At 41.0% G+C, this 23982-nt stretch overlaps 1 protein-coding gene across 12 annotated transcripts in view; it reads left to right on the top strand.

The window, feature by feature from the left end:
- APBB2 (amyloid beta precursor protein binding family B member 2) overlaps positions 1-23982 on the top strand; it is a 381485-nt gene that overhangs the window by 137586 nt on the left and 219917 nt on the right. For 11 of the 12 annotated variants that reach the window (XM_078446165.2, XM_078446164.2, XM_078446173.2 and 8 more), the window contains one exon: positions 7725-7840. The exons of the other annotated variant lie outside the window; for it this stretch is intronic. In XM_078446165.2, the coding sequence (XP_078302291.1) occupies positions 7795-7840 (46 nt within the window). In that variant the 5' untranslated portion in view covers positions 7725-7794. Of the gene's footprint in view, positions 1-7724; positions 7841-23982 lie in introns of those variants that run through there. 12 annotated transcript variants of the gene reach the window in all.

Genomic DNA, 23982 nt, shown 5'->3' with positions numbered 1-23982 from the left:
TCTAGCATTGACTCTGTTTCCTTTTAAAGTTTCTGTTTGTCATGTTAGACTCTTCATCACATGTCTGGTGATTGCTGTCCATTTGATATACGTGGAGACACTGAAAACTGATTGGAAGTTCTCTGCATGAACAAGTTGACAAGCTCTCTCTCTCGTCAACTGGTGGTCTTACTATTGGATGGCTTTTTCTTTTCAGAAGCCCCCTTTGTCTGTAGTTTTAGTAACAGTAGATCTCTTTACTCGGGCTGGTTAGTTTCTCTAGAAAAGTCTTCTAATTTCCTATATGGCCGGTGCTGTAGAAACCCAGCAAGGGAAGGGGCTGTGGATCTCTCCATTCAGAGTGTCCACTTTCACTCAGTCCTCTCTTTCAGTGTGATGTCTCTACTAGGTCATTGTTCCTAGTGTCCTGAGTCCAGACCTTCTTGGGTTTAACTTTTGCAAGGAGCAAACCTGAGATGGAGGGAGAGATAGTTGACAGGCTTCATGGTGGAGGAAGGATCTGGAAGTTTGCTCCTTAAAACGTCTTGCAAGCATTACTCTGGTTTTCAGTGGCATCTCCACACTGCCCTCTCCATCCATCCTGGACTTTTGATGAAACTGTGCCTGAATTTGCACTTTCCTAAGGTTCCTAAATAACCCATATTGGCTTACTTCTTCATGACGGTTCTGTCTGTAGACATTTAAGTTTTGTCTGTCCTTGCATTGCAAATTTACTCATCATTGGCCCATCTGATTTCTATTTTCCAGAATTTTTTTCCATCAAGTTTCTTCTCTTCCATTCTCTTTCTTGTTATATGTATATCTCTGCCTCTTGCTAAGTGTCATTTAGTGGCATTTTAGAGGGAACAGAGTTAAGCACATGATTGTAATCTACCACATACAACTGAAAATCCCTGTTAGTGAACTTTTGATATCTGGCCTTTCAATTTGGATTCATGGTTGTCTGGTCCATTAAAGAAAAGTTTATTTGGTTATTCCAAGATGGATTCCATTTATTATACTTTTCAGTTTCATCCAAAAATGGAGCCTTTTTCCTGTTATGTACTCATTGTCAAAATGAGCTAGTTGTCACCCTTTCTTGATTTGAGTAGATAACAGGAAAAAGGCTCAGTTGTCTCTAAAGTATAAATTCTAAGTGTGACCTCAAACCCAGTCACAAAAATAACATACAATTTCTTTCTTTTTTTTTTAATGTTTATTCATTTTTGAAAGACAGAGAAAGACAGAGCACAAGCTCTGTGGGGCGGAGAGAGAGGAGGACACAGAATCTGAAGCAGGCTCCAGCCTCTGAGCTGTCAGCACAGAACCCGATGTGGGGCTCGAACTCACGAACCGCAAGATCATGACCTGAGCCAAAGCTCAACCGACTGAACACCCAGGTGCCCCATATACACTTTCAACATTGTAAAGAAATAACTTCCACTTTCTATGCTTTTCCATAACCTTAATCTCACTTGGTTCAGTCTTTCTTGGATTTTGTACTAGTTTGATTTGAGTTGTGTCCAAGGTGGAAAAACATTCTTTTCTATGTGGTCCCACTTGTATTGTGCAGGACACTGCGTTTTTATGAGTTATCTCTGTAGATTGTACAGAACAACATTAGACCATGACATCTTCTCCATTTCTAGGATAAAATCACTCCCTCTTATGAAATGTGGGAGCATTTATAATGTGCCAGAGCTTACATTATTGGACATGTAAACACCATAGCAGAATCTGGACCGTATATAATCTCTCTTTCAACTTTGCCTTTAAATAGTACTTCCATTTTAACAGTAGCAGGTGATTTTTTTCTTTTACAATGTTTAACATATTATTAAGGTATAGCAAAGATTGTAAAATTATTATAGGCCTAGTCAGTCACTGTAAAGCAAAGAGGAAGCTAATTCAAATTTTAAAGGTTTTGTGTCCTGCAGGATTTGAATGAGTATCAGGGAATCTGATCTTACTCCTAATCTAGAGTTTAGAACATCTTTTTTTCGAAAAACAAAATAATGTTTACCTTCACATGATAGAATTAATATTTTCCTGTTTCAAGCGCTCCATGTTCTTTGTTGATAAATCAAGACTGAGAGCATATAGAAGTTCAGAGAGGAAACATTCTGTTCGAAGGTTCTTGTTTTCATCACGATAGGTAGAGTGCTAGGCATCTGTTTTGTGCTAAAGCTTACTAGAAGTGTCACTGCCTCTGAGCAACAAGCAGGAAATACTTCTGTCCTTAAAACCAAAAATAGATGCTCTTTCTCATCATCATAGCTCAAAAGATCATCTTTTTTAATGAGATGGGCACATCCCCTGTGGTTTTCACAGATTTAAGAATCAGATTATTTAATGCAGAGCTTGGAGAAAAATAGCTCTGATAAGATAGATAATGAAAATTTTACCGAACGCTGAAACAAGAACTTTATCTTTCTGCATTTTTCACCTTTTATTTTTCATTTATTATTTTTGATAATTCCTAAAGAGATTCATTCACCTGTCTTATTTTAAGATGTCAGTACATTTACGTAATTCTTGCTGTATATTAACTTCAAAAGCTCATCACTGCAGAGGAAAAAAAAATTGCTCACAAGAAGAATTGGATGTGTTAGGATTTAGGTATACTGTATACTTTAGACAATTGTACAAAGTATTGTGTATTAATGTGTTGGCAGTTGGAAAGGTAAAAATTGCTACTTTGCTGATTTTAGAAAGTTCTGCCTGTGTTTTAGAAAGTGGGGCAAGGGAAACTAAAGAGAAACAAGTAGAAGTAATTTAAGGGAAATAAAGTAATGTATTTGAAAGTGCTTTATAAACTTCCGAATAACATAAAGATGTTAATTACTGTTTCTGCGAGCCTTGACTTAAAGAGAGAAGAAAGATCCAAAAAGACTCAAAAAAGAAAAAAAATGGGAAAAAGAGAAAAGAACTAACTCGGATAGGAAAACGTTCAGAAAGAAACACATTGAGAATACCATAATGGGGGGGGAGGGGTTACGTTCTAGCTTTTTTTAAAATCTGAAAATGCAGTAGTACTTATACTTCTTATTTAAGCAGTTAAGTTAAAAACATTTTATAAACCAAAAGTTCTGCTGAAAATAATTTGGGGAAGGAATCTTATCATATGAGTTGGCAAGAATTGGGTGGAAACCGCAAGGCAGATGACTTTCTCAGCTCTAAATAAAGATCTGTGTGTCATAGGGGCTTCTGTGCGGTGCTTCCACTTAATTAAGGTTTAATTTACATTTGTTGATATCATCTGAGCTGTACATTTTGTTCTTATTCACACCTTTACAAGGTAGGTATCATTAACCCATTTTACAGATGAGGCATACAGGGTAATCGACTTGCCCCCAACCACTTAATTCTCCAGTGGCAAAACCCTCATTCATCCAGCCCTTGAGTTTATTCCCACATCCCCACAGATGCTTCACGGCAGAGCAATTAATTCCATTGTGTTTCTAGATACCTGGCTTATTGGATCTCTCTAGAAGAAGTCCTTGTTAAATAACAGTAGTCAACTTACAAATATCACCCCAGGGCATGTTTTAGGCCTGGCTGTGTTTGTACTAACTGACTTCAAATGAGCCCTACTATTTGCATTCTGTAAGAACCAAGGAATAAACAAAGAAGACATCTCAGCTGCCCAAGTATGGGTTCAGAGTCTGTGCACTGTGCCCTTCACACCTTATCTGGAGTTTGGTATTTTAAGTTTCATTCTCTTCTAAATTTTATTTGGTTTCCAAAATCATAGCTGACTTGAGAAAGGGAAAGGTTCCTACTCTGACCGCAATGAGACTTGACTCTTGAGGGCTGGGGCGAGGGCGAGGAGATAAGGATATGAAAGGCAGCCAAAGTGTCTCCTGGAGCAGAGCAGTCAGCGGCCTTTGAGTAGAAGAGCAGACAGCCCTCTGTGCCTCCGAAGCTTGTCTCGCCACTGGCCTTCATAGGCAGGTGTGTTCCATTTACCAGCAGTGCGCACAAAACCAGTATTGCACCCTGTCCCTCTATTCCATTGATTTTTTTCTTCCTCTAGGATCCTGACTCTGCTTGGTTCTAGACCTGGATCTGTAACTTGGATTTCACCTTTAGCTCTCCAGGGTGTTTTTATACCTGTACTTTCCTTGCTGTTTGAAACTCCGCAATCTTAGTTTTGATTCTCAGAGTGTCCTGTTGGCTTTGGGAGGAACTCCAATCCTGCCAGCTCTGGTCATGGCCGTAGAAACTCAGCCTCTGCCCAGTATCCCCTGAGCCAGCTCCTTTAGTTCAGTGTTTTCATGTTCCAACGGAGCAAGATAATTGATAGTCATATTGATGATCCCATGTCACCAAAGATTAATTATATTCTGTATGTTCCGAGAAGGCATTACATTTTAGAAAAAAAATTTAATCCAGTACGGTTGAAGCTAAACCCATTTTATTACTTAGATGGGTAGTCAGTCCTTCAACTGTTATGAAAATCTTGATCATTCTCAAGATCTTCTTCCTCCTTGCGGTTTCTAAAAAGCAGAAATTATATAGTATTATAACAGCATAGTGAGGCAGAGAATTATAATGAGGTATAGAATATTTGTGAGGAGCATAACCAATTTTTTTTAGTAGCTTGCACCAGCTTTCTTATTCAAAAAATGGTTCATTAAAACAAAGTCTTTTTTTTAACATTTTGTTTACAGATTTGTCTTTTAGGTCAATAGCAGCAAATACTTAAGTAGAGATGCTACAATATCATAAAATAGTTAACAAGGGAGATAGTGGAGCAAGTGGTTGTTGACATGAAATGTTTATTTTGGGGAGAATTCTTGGCATTTTTGCCTCACATCAGCATAATAAGGGTTTGTAGAAGAGGAGGGAAACATTAATGTATTTGTTGAGGATAAATGGCCCTGTAGAGCATTTGTGTTAGTGAATATATTATGGATAGTCCCATAAATATAGTAATTAAAAAGTTGCACACTAAACATTTTGTGGACAGGCATAAATATCCCTCTCCTCCCCTCAATGGCCTGCATTCGAGTGAATAGTGCATTGTTCCTCTTGGTTTCTTAGTATTCTTAAAAATAGGAAAAAGAATGGTAGTCTCAAAGATTTGTTTCCTTCTTGGGGTATTGGCTGATCAGATGGGCAGAAACAGATTTGATGTTTTTAGGACTGAGTTTTTTTTTTTTTTACAGTCAGAAAAATGTCCCATAATACCTACTAAAAAAACAACAACAACAACAAGCAAACAAAACAAAACAAAACAAAAAACAGCAACAACCCACGCTTCCTGGCTTTGGGAAATTTAATCATTAAAGTTATTTCCAGACAGTACCGGAGCGTGCTGCCATATAATGTGTAAAATGTGTTCAGTAGGGTCAGTGATACCACAGAGCTTATGTGTTGTAAAAGACGCGAAATGATGAATAATATAAATATATATTAGGGACAAAAACATAGACCTGTAGTGAGTGAATTTTCTGGATTTTCAAGGAAGCCAGACTTGATTATCTCATTACTATCTGTTGCCCCAGTGGGTTGAACCTGAGTAGGTTGCTGTGTGAATGAGCATCTGGGAGGAGAGGCACCATGCTGTTAGAGTAATGACGTCCTGTCCTTCACACAGAAGGGTAACAAAGAAGGCAGACAGATGTAAAGTGGGCAATTTCTATTCCTTTGCATGCTCAAAATGTTCGCACCTAGCTATTTTCCCATTTATGAGGCATCCTGTTTTTCATAATTTCATTTTTTCTGAATCCTCTTACTTACCACACTATATGCATTTATGAGTTCATAAAGATTTTTTCTGTGAGGAGGAGAGTAAATGCAGTTGAGTCTGATTTGCAGCTTGGCTTTGAGTCAATTAGGTTGAGAAAAGAAGGAATAGACTATTCCTGTTCTCACCATTTAATTAGCCTCTTTACCTCTTAGTTGTGAGAGCTCTTGACTTATGTACTGGCTTGTCGATTTATTCCATACTTGTTGACTGTTTGCTATGAATCCTATGCCCTGGGGATGCAAAGAGGAATGGCCCAGTTAGGTTTCTGATCTCTTTGGAACCATGTCCATCCTGGCTGACTTAATGACAGTGACATGTTTATCTAGAATTCTGAAATTCAGCCATCTTCCAAAGATGGCCTGGAGGTGTTCATGGTAACAGAATAGACCAGCTCTGGAAGCCTCACAGCTTTTGAAATCACAAAATCTGCCTACAAAACATAAAATCTACTTTTTAAGGTGTTTTCCGTTGCATTAGACTTTCTAATGAACCTTGCTGTTGTGTATTTATTGGAGTGCTTTCCAAGAACTAAGTCACTTCCCGCACTTCTGAATTTGCCAGAACCTGAAGTGGAAAGTGGACAGGAGCCTGAGGGGGATGGCGTTGCTGCTGTCTGAAGAAGCATTGCGCTGGGCAATCTCAGAGGCAGGAGCCATGGCCAACTGTACTCCCTTTCCTTGTCTTTATTTTCAAATGTCTGACTCTTCATTTTTATTCACCTGGTCATGCTTGGAGGGGTCTTTGAATTGAAGCATCTTCTGAAGCCTTGTGAGATGGTGGGTACTGGTTTCACTGAATGAAACTTATGTAAACCTTTGGCAATGTTGGCACCCCAAGCCAAAGGTCATTCTTCTGGATGTTTTACTTACAAGATGCTTTTTCATACTGCTAAGTTCTACTATCGATGTGCTCGCCTCACAGATGCTCCATCCGTCCTGATATGCACTGGTGTATGTGTTTATTTACCTTAAAACAGGGTTGGGCTGTTTCAATTTTGGAGGGTAGCATGAGTGAGAAACCAAGATTTTCAAGATCTAGGTTGTCAAACAATTTACATGTCAACCCATTCTCAGTAAAGAGCCTTCCCAGCTGTTTTATCTACAGCATTATTGTCATTTCATCTATTGCCTCCAACATCCCAATGCTCTTACCTACAACCTTGCTGTAACTAGGTTTGTCTTTATTCCTCTAATTCTAATATTCTTCTAATATCAGAGGGTTATGGATTTCAGTGCCTGGCATATAGGAGTGTTCGGTGTATGTTTTTTAAATGAGAAATTAATAATGACAGCAAATCAATGTGATGTCTACAAAAATGAGCAGAAATAATCTTTGCATTCAGTTGACTTCAGGAGGGGACATGAAGGGGGCTTCTGGGGTGCTGATAATGTTCTAGGTTTTGATCTGGTGTGTCAGTTTAGGAAAATTCATTGAGCTGTTTACTTAATGGTATGTGTACTCTTTCTATATTTATGTAATACTTCAATGGAAAGTTTTCTTAAAAAATCAGTCTGATGTCTTCTCTACCCAGTACAGCAGATTTCTTTTTTTCTCTCAAGCTTTTAGAGTTTTTACAGGATATTAGTTCAGATGTCACAACAAAGAACCAGGCTAGAGTTGTTCCTTGACTTTAAGGAAGAGTTGAGGGGAACACCAACAAAATGTGGGTGGGATTGCCTGGTCTTCTGAAGAGGGCCAGGGAGGGCCAGCCCTGATGGATAGACTTGCAGTGACCTGCACTTCTGTCACACTTATTACAGGGGCCACATGCTAACCATCAGTAGGCTCTGTGTGCGCCTGCAGTGACAGGGGGACTTCATCTTGCATGTGACTATGAATAATTCATAAATGTGGTTAGCTGGAAATTTGTGGTCATCATTAGCATTTTAATGAAAAAAAATGCAGTCATTATCCTAAATCTGTTTTGTTTCTACTTTTTTTTTTTTTGTCTCACCCCCACCCCCACCCCCATCCCTATCCCTCATGACAGCTAACCATCTCAGTCTTTCCTGAGTACTTGGAAACTGCCGAGGCCCCTGCTAATGTGCTGACTGGTCGCTATGGGCAGACGGTACCCGGAGGCTCACTGTCACCCAGGCAGCTCATGTACGTATGGGATTGGTCCCTCTTCTTTTTTCCTTTAAGTTTCATTGTAGACTATTACAGTAAAGGTTTGTAACATTTAAATGAGAGTGTTTAGAAATGCAGGAGGATGCGTTGCTCTAGGGTACGTTTTTAATATTGAATGATGGGAAATGTTATTTAAATTAGGCTTTTTCTAATCCAGTGGCCATAGAAAGCCAGAAGTATGTATCAGCAGTAGTCTCCCTCTTCTGTTTCAATGCATCCGCTCATAGATAGGGGTTGTTTTTTTTTTTAAGTTTTCCTTTTCATCACAATATATAACATTTGAAACAGTAGGAGTGCCATAAATTAAAATCATTTCCCACTGCTTTTTACAATTCTTTTGAGTAAAAAAATTCCCGGACCCAGAAGAGAAGTCCTCTGGGCATGGCGTTGTTGAATACGTGTTAAGGAGAGAGCCCGTGACTCTTTATTTGTTAGCATTCTCCAAAGGAGGAAACTCCTGATTCCCTCAGCGATGACTTTCAGTGTCTCACAAAACTTGTTTTTCCAATTATAGTCTTTCAGGAATGGCTACTGTTGTGGCCTTTTCCTGTTTGTCTCTATCTCAGATTAATTTAGGAGAAAAATTATTATTGCCCCTTTAATAATCTCTCCTATTTCTATAAAGGAGAGTTTGTCTTAAACTTATTTTTTGCCCCATTTAGACTTTTAGGTTTGGGCCAGCTGTTTACATATTTATTTGCTTTTGTCGCTTCCTTTGGACCTCTGGAATTTTGGCTTCAAATCAGGGGTGTGCTTGGGGTAATTTCCCACAGTGCCTTTGCTCCCATATTCTTTTCAATGTTTACTCATATCAAGTCCCATTTCCTTGTACACCTCCATGTTTTTCTTCATAGAAAAGTTAGAACTGCCCTCAAACCCTCCCCCAGACCATTGCTTCTAAAATATAAGCCAGGTTGTTAGAAGCAGTGGAGGAAGGGAGAGCTGACAACAGAGCAGAGATTCAGACCAACCACCAGCGATAACAGCCCACAGCGGGGGGATAAACAGCTTTTACACGTATACTTTAGTATCCTCCAACAGCATTATTATGTTACCCTAAAACTAGCAGTTTTCATAGTGAACATCAGAAAAAATTTACCCTCATACACTGTAAGATAGAGGTCAGCAAACTAGCCCATGGGCCAAATCCAGCCTACACCTGTTTTTGTAGGACCTGACAATTGTTTTTATATTTTTAAATGGGTATGTAAGCACCTACATAATCTACTTTGCCTCTTGGCCCTCAGAGCCTAAACTATCTGCGATCTGTCCTGTTGAGAAAAAATTTGCCTATTCCTGCTGTGAAAGAAGTTGGAAGCCATGTACTATGATTGAAACATATGAATTTGTTATTTTTTGACCAGTTTTGTCCTACAAAAATGCTAATTTTATGTGGTTCGATCTAATATATTTTGAAGAAATTCATCTTTCAAAATGGTTAAAAGTTTGAACGTTGTCAGGGTTCTCAGGGTGGAAGAAGTAAATTTACTTAGAAAATTATGTATGTGGACCAGCTCATCGTTCACTGTCTTCGTGAGTGATTCACCACACGTCTTTGGAGCTTTCCGAGGGGGCTTTGAGCTTCACAGCAGACTGGGCTGTTGAGTAGTTGAAAGGACGCATTTCTTCTTCACTTGACTTAGGAAGAACTCTCTAGGAGAAAAACGTCCTTGTTTTACCCTTCCTGGATGCCAGGGATGTGCTAGCCTTTCCCAGAGGCCTCTGCTGTGCATGGTGCTTTTTTCCGGGTGGGAACGAAGATGAGTGGCTGCATTTTGTGGTGGGCACACAGATGGTTCCTTGGAACTAGAATGTAGTTCTCACCCTTTCGTGCCTTTCGTCTCCTTAATAGTGTTGTTGCACCCTTAGTTCCGTATATTAAAAAACCATCATTTATTTTATGTGGTGTGCTTTCCGTTCTCCCCTTTCTCCCCTCTTGTATCTCCCTTCTCCTGATTATGAAATAAGATTTGCTTGTTGAAACCTCCAGCTGACATTCTTTAGTGGCCCCTCTTAGTGGTAGGAAACATTACCCTCAGCTGCTCTGTCTCCTGTCACCTGAGGCAAGAAAATTAAGATGACCTGGGGTTTCTGGACCGGTACTAGGTCTGAACAGGGCCACAATGTTCCCTGGAGGAGAGAAAATATTTCAAGGGAAAAGAAATTCTCTGTAGAGTTTATAATTTTGTCCTTAAGTGTGGTCAGAACCATGAGTCTAGGGTTGATAGTATACAGTGCTGTGCTCTGAACAATTTTTGAGGCTCATACGGCAAATTGGAGTTTTAGATTTTCAATGTTTCTGTCTTAGGATCATCATTTTCCCTTTCAGCACTGTCTTCTTTCAGGATAGGATGCTGTTCTTTGGTGGAATGGGGCGTGGTATCCATTGAACACCAGAATAAGAAGTCAATAGCTAGAGGTGATCTTCCCACTCTTTTCATGCAGATATTAGTGCTTGTGTTGAGACTAGAGTTTGAAAACTATCCTGGGACTGGCTAATAAGATTGCATCCTTGTTTTTTTGTGTGTTCGCACCTAGCCATTCTCCTGCGTGCCTTCAGCTGCGCCAGCTGTAGCTGTCAGGATCTGGACTGTGGCCATAGTCTCCTGACCTCTGGCCTGCAGTCCCTCTCCCTGCAAATTGGACTCATACATCCAGCCAGATTCACCTAGTGGCATCCCTGTGGAGAATGTTTCGTGCATCCCCACTCGTCTAGAAGGTCACCCTGACATTTGAGTCCTCCACATTTTCTTTCGCTGCCCCTTATTTTAGTACCCCTGACTCATGGCTAATAATAGTTTTTGTTGGTAGTATTACTCCTCAGCAGATATCTTACACTAGCCTCAGTGGGCTCCTCCCACCGAGACATACTGGTGCCTTTGGGTCCCTGTGCCGTTCCCTCTCTGGAATTCAGATCCATCTTTTGACCACCTGCTGCAACTCTACTGTGGCTTTAGGGTGTAGCAGAATTGCCCTCATTCCCAGCAAGCTTCCCTGGTTTCCCAGATAGTAGTAGCATGTGCCCAGGTAGCTTTTAAATGTCCCTCCTGAAGCTTATGTCCCAAATGGCTCTTTATATTTTGGAATCTTTATATACTTGGTCTGAACTTTGACACTAAACTCTTTTTCCACTTCCCTCGTCTTCTCTGCCTGTGAGGACAGTGCTTTATCTATGGCAGATCCTTAGATAATTGTAGCATCACTTTGGGTTTGGGATGCGATCTGATAATTGTCTGCAGGAAGCCCCCGTAAGCATTTTCCAGAGCTCTGGGCAGAGCTTGCCTCCAGGGCAGTCCGTAGCTTCAACATGTGCTGCTCACCTACCCCTGGCTCTGCTTCCACCTTCCTTTCCCTCTCTCAGAGGGTAGCTGTTTCCTCCTTTTCTGCACTTAAGAAATTTCTGTTTCAAACGTTTAAACAGTGACAGGCACACACAACCGTTTCTTTTGGCCTTCCCTTCTTGATTTCCTTGGTGTCATTAATGAAAGGCTTCGTTTTGTTTTGTTTTTTAAGTTTATTTATTTTGAGAGAGAGAGAGCAGGGGAGGAGCAGAGAGAGAGAGAGAGAGAGAGAGGGAGAAAGAGAGAGAGAGAGAGAAATCCAAGCAGGCTCCACACTATCAGCGCAGAGCCTGACATGAGGCTCAATCTCATGAACCCTGAGATCATGACCTCGGCCAAAATCAAGAGTTGGATGCTTAACCGACTGAGCCACCCAGGTGCCATGAAAGGCATTGGTTTGTAAAGATTCATTGTGTTATCCCCATTTCACAGATAAGAAAACTGACGCTTGAAACAGAAAAGTAACTTGTCAGAGCAGAGTTGCAGTTTGAGCCTGGGTTTTATCCCCTCCACCCCACCCCGCCTGACCTTGTCCCCATCTGTATTCTCTCCTACGCTGGGGTTGTCTAGTGACCTGGTGATCATTTATTTAGGTGGTATCCACTCGCAAGTTCTCCACACCAGGGCTTTTGGTAAATACAGGTCTTAAAGACCTACAAGATTTAGCATCAAAGAATGCCGACATCTGTCTCTGTCTCCTCTTTTACCCAATTAAACTCGGGAGCCACAAATGACACAGAGGCCTTAAGAGAGCACTTCGTGTAGAAAGAGTAATAGTAATAAATACCATAATGGTAATAACACTTTTAAATCATACAAGTAATACATGTTTAATATAGAAAAAATTAAAAATAAAGAGAAAATAAGCTCTTACACCTCCACATACCAAGAGATTAACCATTTTATGCCTTTGTTGAATACCCTTCTGTAAGTCAAATATTCTCTCTCGATATATTTATTTTCTGATTATTTACAGAAATGGGATAATGTCGTCCATGGTGTTTACTCAACAAAGTGTCATAAATATCTTTCTAGACTAGTACGTTTACTTTCCTGGCAGCTTAAAACCAGCTGTGGCCAGCGGTAGACTATCTGTGTGGTATTCCAGAGGGAGGAAGTAAAAACAGTTGAATGCAAGGAGGCTGCTTGACGTTAAAGAACAACTTTTACCATGGTTAAAAAAGGGCTGGTTAGGACCTGTTACATCGATTTTCAATAACCATTAATGGGTCTCAGCTCCCAGTTTGGAAAGCACTGGCCTAAGAGATCACATGCTAGTGGAAAGCATCCTTGGACAGAATTGGTGGTGGGGGAGTGGGAAGGAGCAGAGTTTCTGAACTCAGCTGGGGTGTGAGGAAACTTTCAGAATTTGCGTTGAGTCCAGAAGTCTGAGAGCAGTGCTCAAGATCATTAATAGTCAAGTGGGTTTCAGTGCCCAGGACAGGCAGGAAATGACGCAGTCACCCAAAAGAGGGGCTTTCTGCTCTGGTTTTAATCGGTTTTCCTGGTGTGGGAGGAAGTCCTGCAGGATTGTCCAGATGCTGGTGATCACAGCTGAGGAGTCCTTGGGGAGTCTCATAGTTTTAGTAGTAAGATTCCCTGAACAGTGAGGGGGATATTGGAATTGGGGAATGTTAAAGGAACAAGATTTTATTTTTTTTATTATTATTTTTTTATTTTTTTAATATTTATTTCTGAGACAGCGAGAGACAGAACATGAGTGGGGGAGGGACAGAGAGGGAGGGAGACACAGAATCCAAAGCAGGCTCCAGGCTCTGAGCTGTCAGTACAGAGCCCAACACGGGGCTCGAACTCACAAACAGATCATGACCTGAGCCAAAGTCGGTTGCTCAGGTGCCCCTAAAGGAACAAGATTTTAAAAATAACGCTGATTAAATTCTTCCTCTGTCTGATGGGAGGAAAAAAGATCCATTTATCTTAGAAAATGTATAAATACTGAAAAGCACAAAGAAAAAAACCCATCCTTAACATTTTGGATGTGTTTTTTATGGTCTTGGTGCATTGGTACCTTTAGATTAAACATTATTGTGATCATACAACATATCTTATGTTACGATGTGCTTTTTGTCACTAATTCATCATGCAAATTTCTGACATTAAATCTTCTTTTAGTATGTGATTTTTAACAATCTAACACATTATTACATTGCACGGGTATATCGTGATTACCAATCACCCACTGTTGAGCATTTAGGGTATTTCCAATCTCTTGATGTCCTTCTGGATTAATCATCACTCGTAACTCTATTTTTCTCCTTAAGAAATGGCCATAGGTGAAACCGCTGAGTTAAAAGGTTGTTTGCACATTATAAAGACATTGCTATGCACACCCGAACTGCCCTCTGGAGAAGTTGTATCTATTTCCATTCCATTGCCCTTGTGTGAAGACTGAACATTTCTTCCTATTCTGGAAACGCAAAGATAAAAAACACTTTCTGATATGATAGGTTAAAAATGCTATCCTTATTGTTATAGTTTGCATTTTCTTTTTTTTCCCCTCATATTGAGGCTTAACTTTTTTTTATCTGTTCAGTAGTCGAAAATCAGCTGCATGAAATATGTGTGATGCAAATGTAAAAAAACTCAACTTCTTTTTGTGCAGATAATGTAACTTGTTTTCATTGTGTGTGGTTTGTATTGTGTTATTTTTTTTTTTTTTTATTTTTTAATGTTTATTTTTGAGAGAGAGATGGGGGCAGAGACAGAGAGGGAGACACAGAATCTGAAACAGGCTCCAGGGTCTGAGCTGTCAGCACAGAGCCCGATGTTGGGGCTCAAACTTGGGAACAGTGAGATCATGACCTCAGCCGAAGTCGGATGCTTAACCGACTGAGCCACCCAGGCGCCCCTCTATTGGTTTTAAGTTAAATGTCTAGTTCTTTAAAAAGACAAGTTGCCAGGGTTTTCATATGGCAATAGCCTGAGGAGTTTAATTAAAATAGGAGAGTCCCTGCACTTAGAACTCTGTGTTTGATAGCAAACAGCCTGTGATTGCTGCGGAGCCCTGGATAGGGAGACAGGAGGCCTGAGTCCAGACCTGGGCCTGCCAAGTAGAGCTAAAGGCACGGACAAGTTATTAGAACCAGCCGAGTCTTGGAGTATCTGGGTGGCTCAGTGCAGTGCATTGAGCATCAGACTCTTGATTTCGGCTCAGATCATGTTCTCATGGTTCATGGATTCAAGCCCCACTTTGGGCTCTGTGCTGACAGTGTGCGTCTGCTTGGGATTCTCTCTCTCTCTCTCTCTCTCTCTCTCTCCCTCCCTCCCTCCCTCCCTCCCTCCCTCCCTCCCCTGCTCATGCTGTCTCTCTCTGAAAATAAATAATTTTTAAAAAAATTAAAAAAAATAACCAACTGAGTCTTATTTATGACATCTGTAAATTGAGGAGTTGGACTGGATGATATTTAGGCAATCTCTAGTTGAAAAATTCAATTATATTTATTTTCGAGAAAGAACAGTGAGTGACGTTTGGCCATAGGGAGAACCAAGTCAAAATCAGAGCAAATGAATTCCAAACGTAGAATTCAGAAAATGAATGGGTAGTGAAGTATTATTTAAACTTGGATTTTAACTGCTTAAAATGTATGCAAATAGGCCAAGACAAAGAGCTTTTAAAGGAGAGTGATCACATTCAAATAAGTAAAGGTAATCCACTTTACTACATAATAGCAGTGATAAAAATAAAAATGCTTTCACAAGATAATGTTTTGGTTTATCTAGTTAGCTGAGACAGTGTGATAGCATCCACTTCCTAGTGTGCTTCTGATAGGAAAAGTTTTGAGTAACCATTATGAATGTGATTAAGTACAGGGCCTGACATATAGTAAGTGCTCAATAAATATACATTGAATGAATGAATAAATAAGTACTTACTTGAAAACTTACTTAGCATTGATGGGGGGTGGAAACTCCTTGCACATTACAAATTTTTCTGAATCCTGTTTTGTAACACACTCGGTTCTCTAGCTTTGGTTGTACTCGGGTAGCTTCTTTCTATACGTGACAGCCCACACTGTTTTGCACCCGCCTGACTCATTATCCTTCTCACCCATATCTCCTTAGTTTCCTCCTTTGCAAGATGGGAAACAGCTCTAAATGCCCTTGTATGTTTTTAGGGTCAGTTTCTTTTATCTCTGTCAGGCTGAATTACCAAATCTTCCTGTTCTCCCTCCTACCTCCTGTATGTTTTCTGTTGCTGCTGTAATAAAGTACTGCGTAGTGGCTTAAAACAACACAGTTTTATTCTCTTACCATTTTGGAGACCTGACGTCTGAAAGGGGTCTTACTGAGCTGCCCAGGTGTCAGCCGGGCTGATTCCACTTGGAGCCTCTCTCTCGGGGAGAATCTGTAGCTTTGACTTTTTCAGCTTCTGGGAGTTCCTGTGTTCTTGTCTTGGGGCCCCTGTCTCCGTCTGCAAAGTGGATCGCTCTAGTCTCGGCTTGCATCACCTTCTCCCCTTCTGTAGTTAAATCTGACTCTGCTTCCTCCTATAAAGACAGTTATAATTACATTTAGTGCCCCCCAAAATATCCAGAATCTCTCCTCCTTTGGAGACTTAGTCCCATCACATCTGCAGAATCCATTTTGCCCACATCAGGTCACTTCACAGCCTCTGGGGATCAGGATGTAAGTATCTTTGAAGGGGAGGGGACAGCATTATTCAGGTTGCTACACCTTCCTTCTCTCTTGCCATGTTGTGCTTTTCCCTTTTCTATTTACTACCAACTATTTGCTCTTGTATGAACTTAACACACACATGTGTTTGTGTGGGAAGTTACTGCATCCACTTAGAGAATTCTTAGTTTCCTCTCAAGCAACTCCTCTCTGAATTGCTGTGCCAGGTACTCTTGTCAAAGTCGGAGTGCTGTCACCTGACAGGAGTAAGAGGCAAGGTTTAGTACAAGGAAGGATATAGAGAGATGCCAAACCCAAGACACTGTTCTGCTGGCAAATCTCCAAATCCTGTTGGAGTAAACCCTGCTTGTTAGCGGACTCTCTACAGCTTCCACCCAAACTACCTTCCAGTTCACGAATTCGTTCTTTGGCTGTGTCTGATCTTATTGAATTGGCCCGTTGAGTTTTTCCCCTTAACCGAGATATAATTCACACTCTACAGAACTCACCCCTTTAAATTACAAAATTCAGTAGCATTTAGTATATTCACAAAGACGCGTGACCATCACCACTGTCTAATTCCAGGACACTTTCACCACTCTGAAAGGAAATCCTGAGCCCATCAGGAGTTACTACCACAATTGCCCACCCTTCCCCCTCAGAAACCACGGAGCTACTGTGTCTCCAGCATAATGTTTTCAAGTTTCATCCATGTTGTAGTACTTCCCAGCACTTCATTCTTTTTTGTTGTCGAATAATATTCCGTCGTACAGATATACCACATTGGTTTTTCTTTGTTTTCTAAAAAAGAGAGAGCACAAGCAGGGGAGGAGAGCGGGGGACCGAGGATCTGAAGCAGGCTCTATGCTGACAGGCTGAGCACAGCTGGGGCTTGAGCTCATGAACCACGAGATCATGACCTGAACCAAAGTCAGATGATGCGCAACTGACTGAGCCACCCAGGTGTCCCGTATTTGGTTTTTCTATTCATCCCTTTATGGACATTTGGGTTGTTCCTACTTTTTGGTATTCTAAATAATGTTGCCATGAACATTCACGTACAAGTTTTTGAGTGGACAAATGTTTCCGTTTCCCTTGGGTATATACATGAGAGCAGAATTGCTGGGTCATATGGTAACTCTGTTTTAACCTTTTGAGAAATTTTTAGTTTTATAAAGTAGGTGGACCCTTTTACAATCCCACCAGTAATGTGAGAGGGTTCCCTTTTTTTGGCATCCTTACATTACTTTTTATTGTCTTTTTGATTATAGCTGTCCTAGTGGTTGTGAAGTAGTATGTTATTCTGGGTTTGATTTGCATTTTCCTAATGATTTGATGATGTTGAACATCTTTTCAAATCCTTTGTTCATTTAAAAACATTTTTTTTTAAGTTTACGTGTTTTGAGAGAGAGAGAGAGTGAGCGAGCGAGCGGGGGAGAGGCAGAGAAAGAAGGAAAGAGAGAGAATCCCAATCAGGCTCCACACTGTCAGCATGCAGAGCCCGACACAGGGCTCAAACTCATAATAATATGCGAGATTGTGACCTGAACGCAAATCAAGAGTTGGTCGCTTAACCGACTGAGTGACCCAGGTGCCCCTCCTTTGTTCATTTTTAAATTGGGTTATTTATCCTTTTCTTCTTTATATATTCTGGTTACGATACCCTTTATATATTCTAGTTACTATAAAAATTTTCTCCTATTCAGAAATAGGAGAAAAATACTTGTATTTTTACTTGCTTGATATTGTCCTTCAAAGCAAAAAGTTTTAAATTTTGATGCAGTTAAGTTTATGTTTTTTGTTGTTTATATTTTTGATGTCATATCTGATAAATATTGCCTAATCCAAGGTATTGAAGATTTGGTCCTATTTTTTTCCTAATAACTTATAATTTTAGTGCTTACATTTGGGTGTTTGATTCATCTGAGTTAATGTGTTCTCAAGCAGTGGTTCAGTTCATTCTGCTGTATGTGCATATCTAGTTGTCCCAGGACTGTTTATCAAAAGACTGTTCTTTCCCTTATTGAGATAAGTTTTATAATTTCTGCAAAGAAGCCAGATGACTTCTTTAATAGGGACTGCATTTAATTTTTAGAGCATTTTGAGATATATTGCTGCCTTCATAGTATTGCCTTCCAAATACATGTACGTGGATATCTTTCGTTTATTTAGGCCTCCCTTAATTTCTTTCAGTGATGTTTTATAGTTTTCAGTGTACAAGATTTCTACTTTAGTAAATGTATTTTTAAGTATTTTATTCTTGTTTGATGTTATAAACAGAATTGTTCTCTTTTTTTAAGTTTATTTATTTTGAGAGACAGAGCATGTGTGCGTGTGTGCATGATTGTGGGAGGGGCAGAGAGAGAGGGAGACAGAACCTCAAGCAGGCTGTCCACACTGTCAGCACACAGCCCGTTGTGGGGCTCAATCTCATGAACTGTGGGGTCATGACCTGAGCTGAAACCAAGAGTCGGAAGCTTAACCTGCTGAGCCACCCAGATGCCCCTAACAGAATTGTTTTCAGTGTATGGAACTTGAACTTGCTTGTAGGCATGTGTGTTTTTGTGCATGTACACTATATACATAATACGTAGTGCGTGTGTCTGTGTGTGCGTGTGTGTGTGTATATCTCGTTTCCTTCCTTCCTTCCTTCAGTCTTGCAATTTCTAGTAGATTTTTTCAAATTCACCTGCTGTCCTTTCATGCTATCTGGTTTTTGTATTCTGCAGTTGTTTCAATACAAAGCCTCTTTCAGACTTTCCACTATTTTTAGCTCTTGGACGCAGATTGTGCCATTTGCGTTGGCCATCTCTCTTTTTCTTGTTTAGTCTTAAACTTTGTGAGGGCCAGTCAGATGGGGGGTCATTTGCCATGGGAGTCCAATGTGAATAGGAATGTGGAGACTCAGGGCATTTTTTTCATTTGCTTCAGTTCGTGCTTCATTGGTATCATTGCTTCTGGACCAGTCTTTGTATTATTTTTTGGGACAGGGAACCTGAAGCTACATGAATGTTATATGTTTGGATACCATACCTCCCTATAAGAGTAGTCTTGGGATTTTGACTTGATATTGGTGAGGCTTTAAAAATGTTGTTTGTTGGGGTGCCTGGGTAGCTCAGTCAGTTGAGTGTCCAACTCTTGATTACAGGCTCAGGTCATGATCTCAGGGTTTGTGAGATCGAGCCCCACATCAGGCTGTGCACTGAGAGCATGGAGCCTGCTTGGGATTCTCTCTCTCTCTCTCTCTCTCTCTCTCTCTCTCTCTCTCTCTCTGTCCCGCCCCCACTCATGTGTGCACATGCATACTCACTCTCTCAAAATAAACAAACATTAAGAAAAGTAAATTTTTTTTTTTTGCTTCCTTCCTTCCTTCCTTCCTTCCTTCTCCCAAACAAAAGCTTCCTTGCAAAGCTTAAGGGGTGGGAAATGAATATTTTCTAGACGTTGTTTTACTGAGGGGCAGCCCTTTGTGACTGCCAGAATAGAGCAGGTAGCTCAGCTTTGTCTGGCCAGGTTCATGGGTCCTGTGGTCTGTGTGCCCCTTTCTTTGTAGATTATCAGAATCTTAGACATTGAGGCCATACTGTACTCTGATAGCCTTCCAAGTGTTCAAGTGTTAATGTTCTCTACTGACTGAGTTCCATCTTCAGTTCTGGCCCAGGGATTTACTTCTCGTGATTTTGACGTTTTTCTTTGTAAAATAAGGTGTTAGGTATATGTTATTCAGGTTTTCCATATATTTGAAACAGGCAGAATCCTCCTTTGTCATCTTGGCCTACCATATGGACTAGAACTTTGGCACAACCTGACTGTAGGATTTTTAAGATCTTTCAATCACCAGATTACAATCTCTGATTTCCAGAGAACCTTAAATATAAATGAATGTTTAGTAAATATTAATTCAGTGTATGGGTGTTCTGCAGAGGTGCCTTGCACCTGAGTAAACCCCAGTTTTGTAGTGTCGTGAAATACGGTCTCATCCATGGACTCCTGACCACTTGTAGAACACTGCTTTCTGTGCACGTGTCAGAATCAGTAAGCCAGATTCTAGATTTTTACATGGCATGTGAACCAAAGCTGTGCACTTGCTTATCAGAGTCCTATCTATTGCCTGTATTTTTAGATACTCATAAAATAGAGCTTGTCTTCGTGTCTAGTAAGTAAAGGTTACATCTTGATGTTAATGGTAATAAAGAAAGGTGACAGCTCTATATTTATCTCTCAGGAGAGAGAAATTAAAGTTCAGTAGTCTAAATTAAAATCCCTTCTTTGCAAATTTTTGGTTTTTTTTGTCTTAAAATTCCCTCTGTAGTCTGCTTCTGAGGTGGACGTTTGAAATATTGCATCAGTCGAATGCAAACTGGTGCAGCCACTCTGGAAAGCAGTATGGAGGTTCCTCAAAAAATTAAAAATAGAACTACCCTATGACCCAGCAGTTGCACTACTTGGTATTTATCCAAGGGATACAGGTGCGCTGTTTTGAAGGGGCTTATGCACCCCAGTGTTTTTAGCAGCGTTACCGATAATAGCTGAAGTATGGAAAGAGCCCAAATGTCCATCAATGGATGAATGGATAAAGAAGATGTGGTATGTATGTATACACACACACACGCACACACACACACACACAATGGAGTGTCACTTGGCAATCAAAAAGAATGAAATCTTGCCGTTTGCAACCACATGGATGGAACTAGAGGGTATTATGCCAAGCAAAATTAGTCAGAGAAAGACAAGTATCATATGACTTCACTCATATGAGGAATTTAAGATACAAAACAGATGAACATAGGGGAAGGGAAGCAAAAATAATATGAAAACGGAGGGGAACAAAACGTAAGAGACTCTAAAATATAGAGAGCAAGCAGAGGGTTGATGGAGGTGTTGTGGGAGGGGGGATGGGCTAAATGGGTAAGGGGCTTAAGGAATCTACTCCTGAAATCATTGTTGCGTTAGATGCTAACTAACTTGGATACACATTTAAAAATAAATAAATGAAAAGATGCTCAAGAAAATGAAACATTGCATCAAAATTTATTTCGTTCTGGTAATGAAAAACTCTCCTCTTCACGTGGATGCTCTGGGTTTAGCATCTCCCTGCAGTAACAAGAGAGAGCAGAACCAAGAGGCCCTGGGTCAAGTCTTCACCAGTGTAGGAGTGGCCACCCTGGAAAGAAGCCTGTTTGGTGTCTGCCTAGAAAACATGGCAGAACAGTCCTTGGAGGGAACTAAGCGGGACTTCCCTTTTTATTTTCTACAGACTAACTTTCTTGTTCCATGAACAAGGAACCTGTTTGCATAGTGTGGTGAGTACCTGCAAATCTCATACCCAGCATTTTTGGGACAACAACTCTAGGGGCTTCTGAACAGCCTTTCCCCCAATTTCAGAAGAAGAAAATTCAGATGGTGGGATGGATTAGTCTTCTGTATATGTGGGTAGATTTTGACGCAGAGAGAGATGAGAAGAATGTGTTGTCCTCAGGGAGGTGGACACAGAACTTCCTGCGAAAGCAGTAATTGAGAGGAAATCTTCCATCTAAACTTTAGGAGGTTAAGACCATCTTCTGGGAGCCACCTCTGGAAATGAAAGAAGAGAAATATGCGACTTTACGGGGCAGTTTTGAAAACAAAGCAGATAGAGTTACTTTTCCAGGTTTGCTGGACACTTTGCTCATTTATGCAAACCTGAAATTATTCTCTGGGGAAGTGAACTCTGCTGACCTGAAAGAAGGTCACAAAAATCCTTGCAAAATGAAACCCATAGAATTCTGAAAGGAATGACTTGGCATCTTTCAGAGTCATGAGATAGGTCAGTTTGTTGTTAGCCTCTGTACTCTCCAGACTTTCCTTTAATGATTGTGTGTGTGTGTGTATGCATGCCTGTGTGTTTACGTGTATGTGTGGAGAGAAATAGAAAATAGCAAGCACGCACTATTGCATATTGTCTGTAGAGAATGTTTTGTTAAAGGTATATCTAGACTTTAAAAAAATTTTTTTGATGTGTATTTATTTATTTTATTTTATTTTTTATTTTTTTTTTTTTTAAATTTTTTTTTTTCAACGTTTATTTTATTTTTGGGACAGAGAGAGACAGAGCATGAACGGGGGAGGGACAGAGAGAGAGGGAGACACAGAATCGGAAACAGGCTCCAGGCTCCGAGCCATCAGCCCAGAGCCCGACGCGGGGCTCGAACTCACGGACCGTGAGATCGTGACCTGGCTGAAGTCGGACGCTTAACCGACTGCGCCACCCAGGTGCCCCGATGTGTATTTATTTTTGAGAGAGAGACAGACAGGGTGTGAGTGTGGCAGGCAGAGAGAGAGAGAGAGAGAGAGAGAGGCAGACACAGAATCTGTAGCAGGCTCCAGGCTCTGAGCTGTCAGCATAGAGCCCGATGCGGGGCTCAAACTCACAAACCTTAAGATCATGACCTGAGCTGAAGTTGGACGCTTAACCAACTGAGCCACCCAGGAGCCCCTATATCTAGACTTTTAAATCATTTTCTCCCTTTCAGTTTTATGGAAAATACTTACATCTGTGGAATTACATTTGTTTTCTCCTTAGAGTTCTTTCTTAGGAGTGTCCAATCATGGGAAGTGTTGATCCCCATCTCCCAGGGTCTGAGATTCCCCAAATGGCTTATGTTGCATACTGCTTATTTGGAACTTGATACCAATAGTTCCAACATGATGTAGCTAAATCATGCATACCTGCTACCATTCTATTCTTGTGACTGGGGCTTGCTTAAGGGTAAAGAGGATTTCCTGTTGTTTTCCAATGTCAGGAGCTAGAAGCCTTTTGTTTTTGAAATCCGTGTTCATTCCACTGAAGGGTCCAGTTTAAGCAAGGCTTAAAAAAAGCTTCCCCTTTTTTTTCTGATTGAGGAACAGGGTGGAGTTAAGGCTGGAGGGCGGATCCGAGCCAATTAATAGATACGGATTGATATGGCACCTACTATACTTAATGCTGTGCTGTCTCCCCAAGGATGGAGAAGAGTTACATACTATCCTCAGAGAGTTCATGTTTTCATCTGTAGACATGACCAAAGGTGACAGTTAGCAAAATCAAATCACGTGGTGTAGCAGCTTAGAGGAGGGGGAGGCCAGTAAGGATATGTGTGATCAGTGAAGTTCAAGGACCACCCAGACCCCAGATTTTGACTTCCTCCTCCATAGGACCGAGGTCTGGGAACAGATGTGATGCAGATCACGGAGGTGGCAGAGCAGCTATGGGGTTGCAGGTGCCATGGTGTTATTTGAAGTGCACATGAAGTGGGGTATCATGGAGGGACCTGTTGAAACGGGACTGCAAGGGAAGGATACAGCCCCGTGAAGACAAAGAACATGTTCATGATAATGAGTTATTTATATTATTAATCTAGCCAGACACTGTCGTAAGAACTTCACGTATGTTCTTTTAGTCCTCCCGGCATCTGTCTGTGATAAAGGTGCTGCTGCCATCACTCAGTTACAGATGAGGACACTGAGGCACAGAGGAGATAAGTATCTTCTTTAAGGCTACTCCGTAACCAGTGTGGTTGGCATTTGAGTCCGGGCTGTCTGGCTCCAGGGTCTGTGCTCCTGACCACTGTGCTGCCTGCTTCAGTAGCTGTGAGAGGAGGAGGAAGGGGTTGCAAGCAAGAGATGCTGCTGGCAGGAGAGGAGATTCCCGGGTCGGGACTGCAGGGGGGAGGTTCCTGGGGACGCAGTGTCTGTTTGGTGGCTACCTCAGGGAGCTAGTGACCTATGGGGAAGTTGGAGATCCGCTGCATCAAGATGGCCCCAGAAGCAGGATGGCAGAATGAACAGCCTAGAGCCTTTCTGTGTGCTGGGCTCTGGGAACAGAGCAGTGAGTAAGGTAGGTAAGGTGGCCGCTTCCCTGCAACTTCCATTCATTCTAGTGACGGAGGCAGACAAGAGGAAAGCCACCCAACGGAGAAGATAATTATGGATTCTGGTCTGTGCTGTAGAGGAGTCAGTGGCATGACAGAGTTACTGGACAGGGCCCACAGGACATCGGGTGACATAAGGAGATGTCCCTGAAGAAGTGGTGTTTGATCTGTGATTTGAAGCATGGGAGAAGCCAGCTGTGTGAAGAACTGAGGAAATCTCATTGTGGTCAGTGAGAATGGAGACAGTTCA

Source organism: Panthera onca, chromosome B1 (genome assembly GCF_046562875.1).
Source record: "Panthera onca isolate mPanOnc1 chromosome B1, mPanOnc1 haplotype 2, whole genome shotgun sequence".
NCBI lineage: Eukaryota > Metazoa > Chordata > Mammalia > Carnivora > Felidae > Panthera > Panthera onca.
The sequence above is the reverse complement of the archived record's forward strand: the minus strand, read 5'-3'. Positions and strand labels throughout refer to the sequence as shown.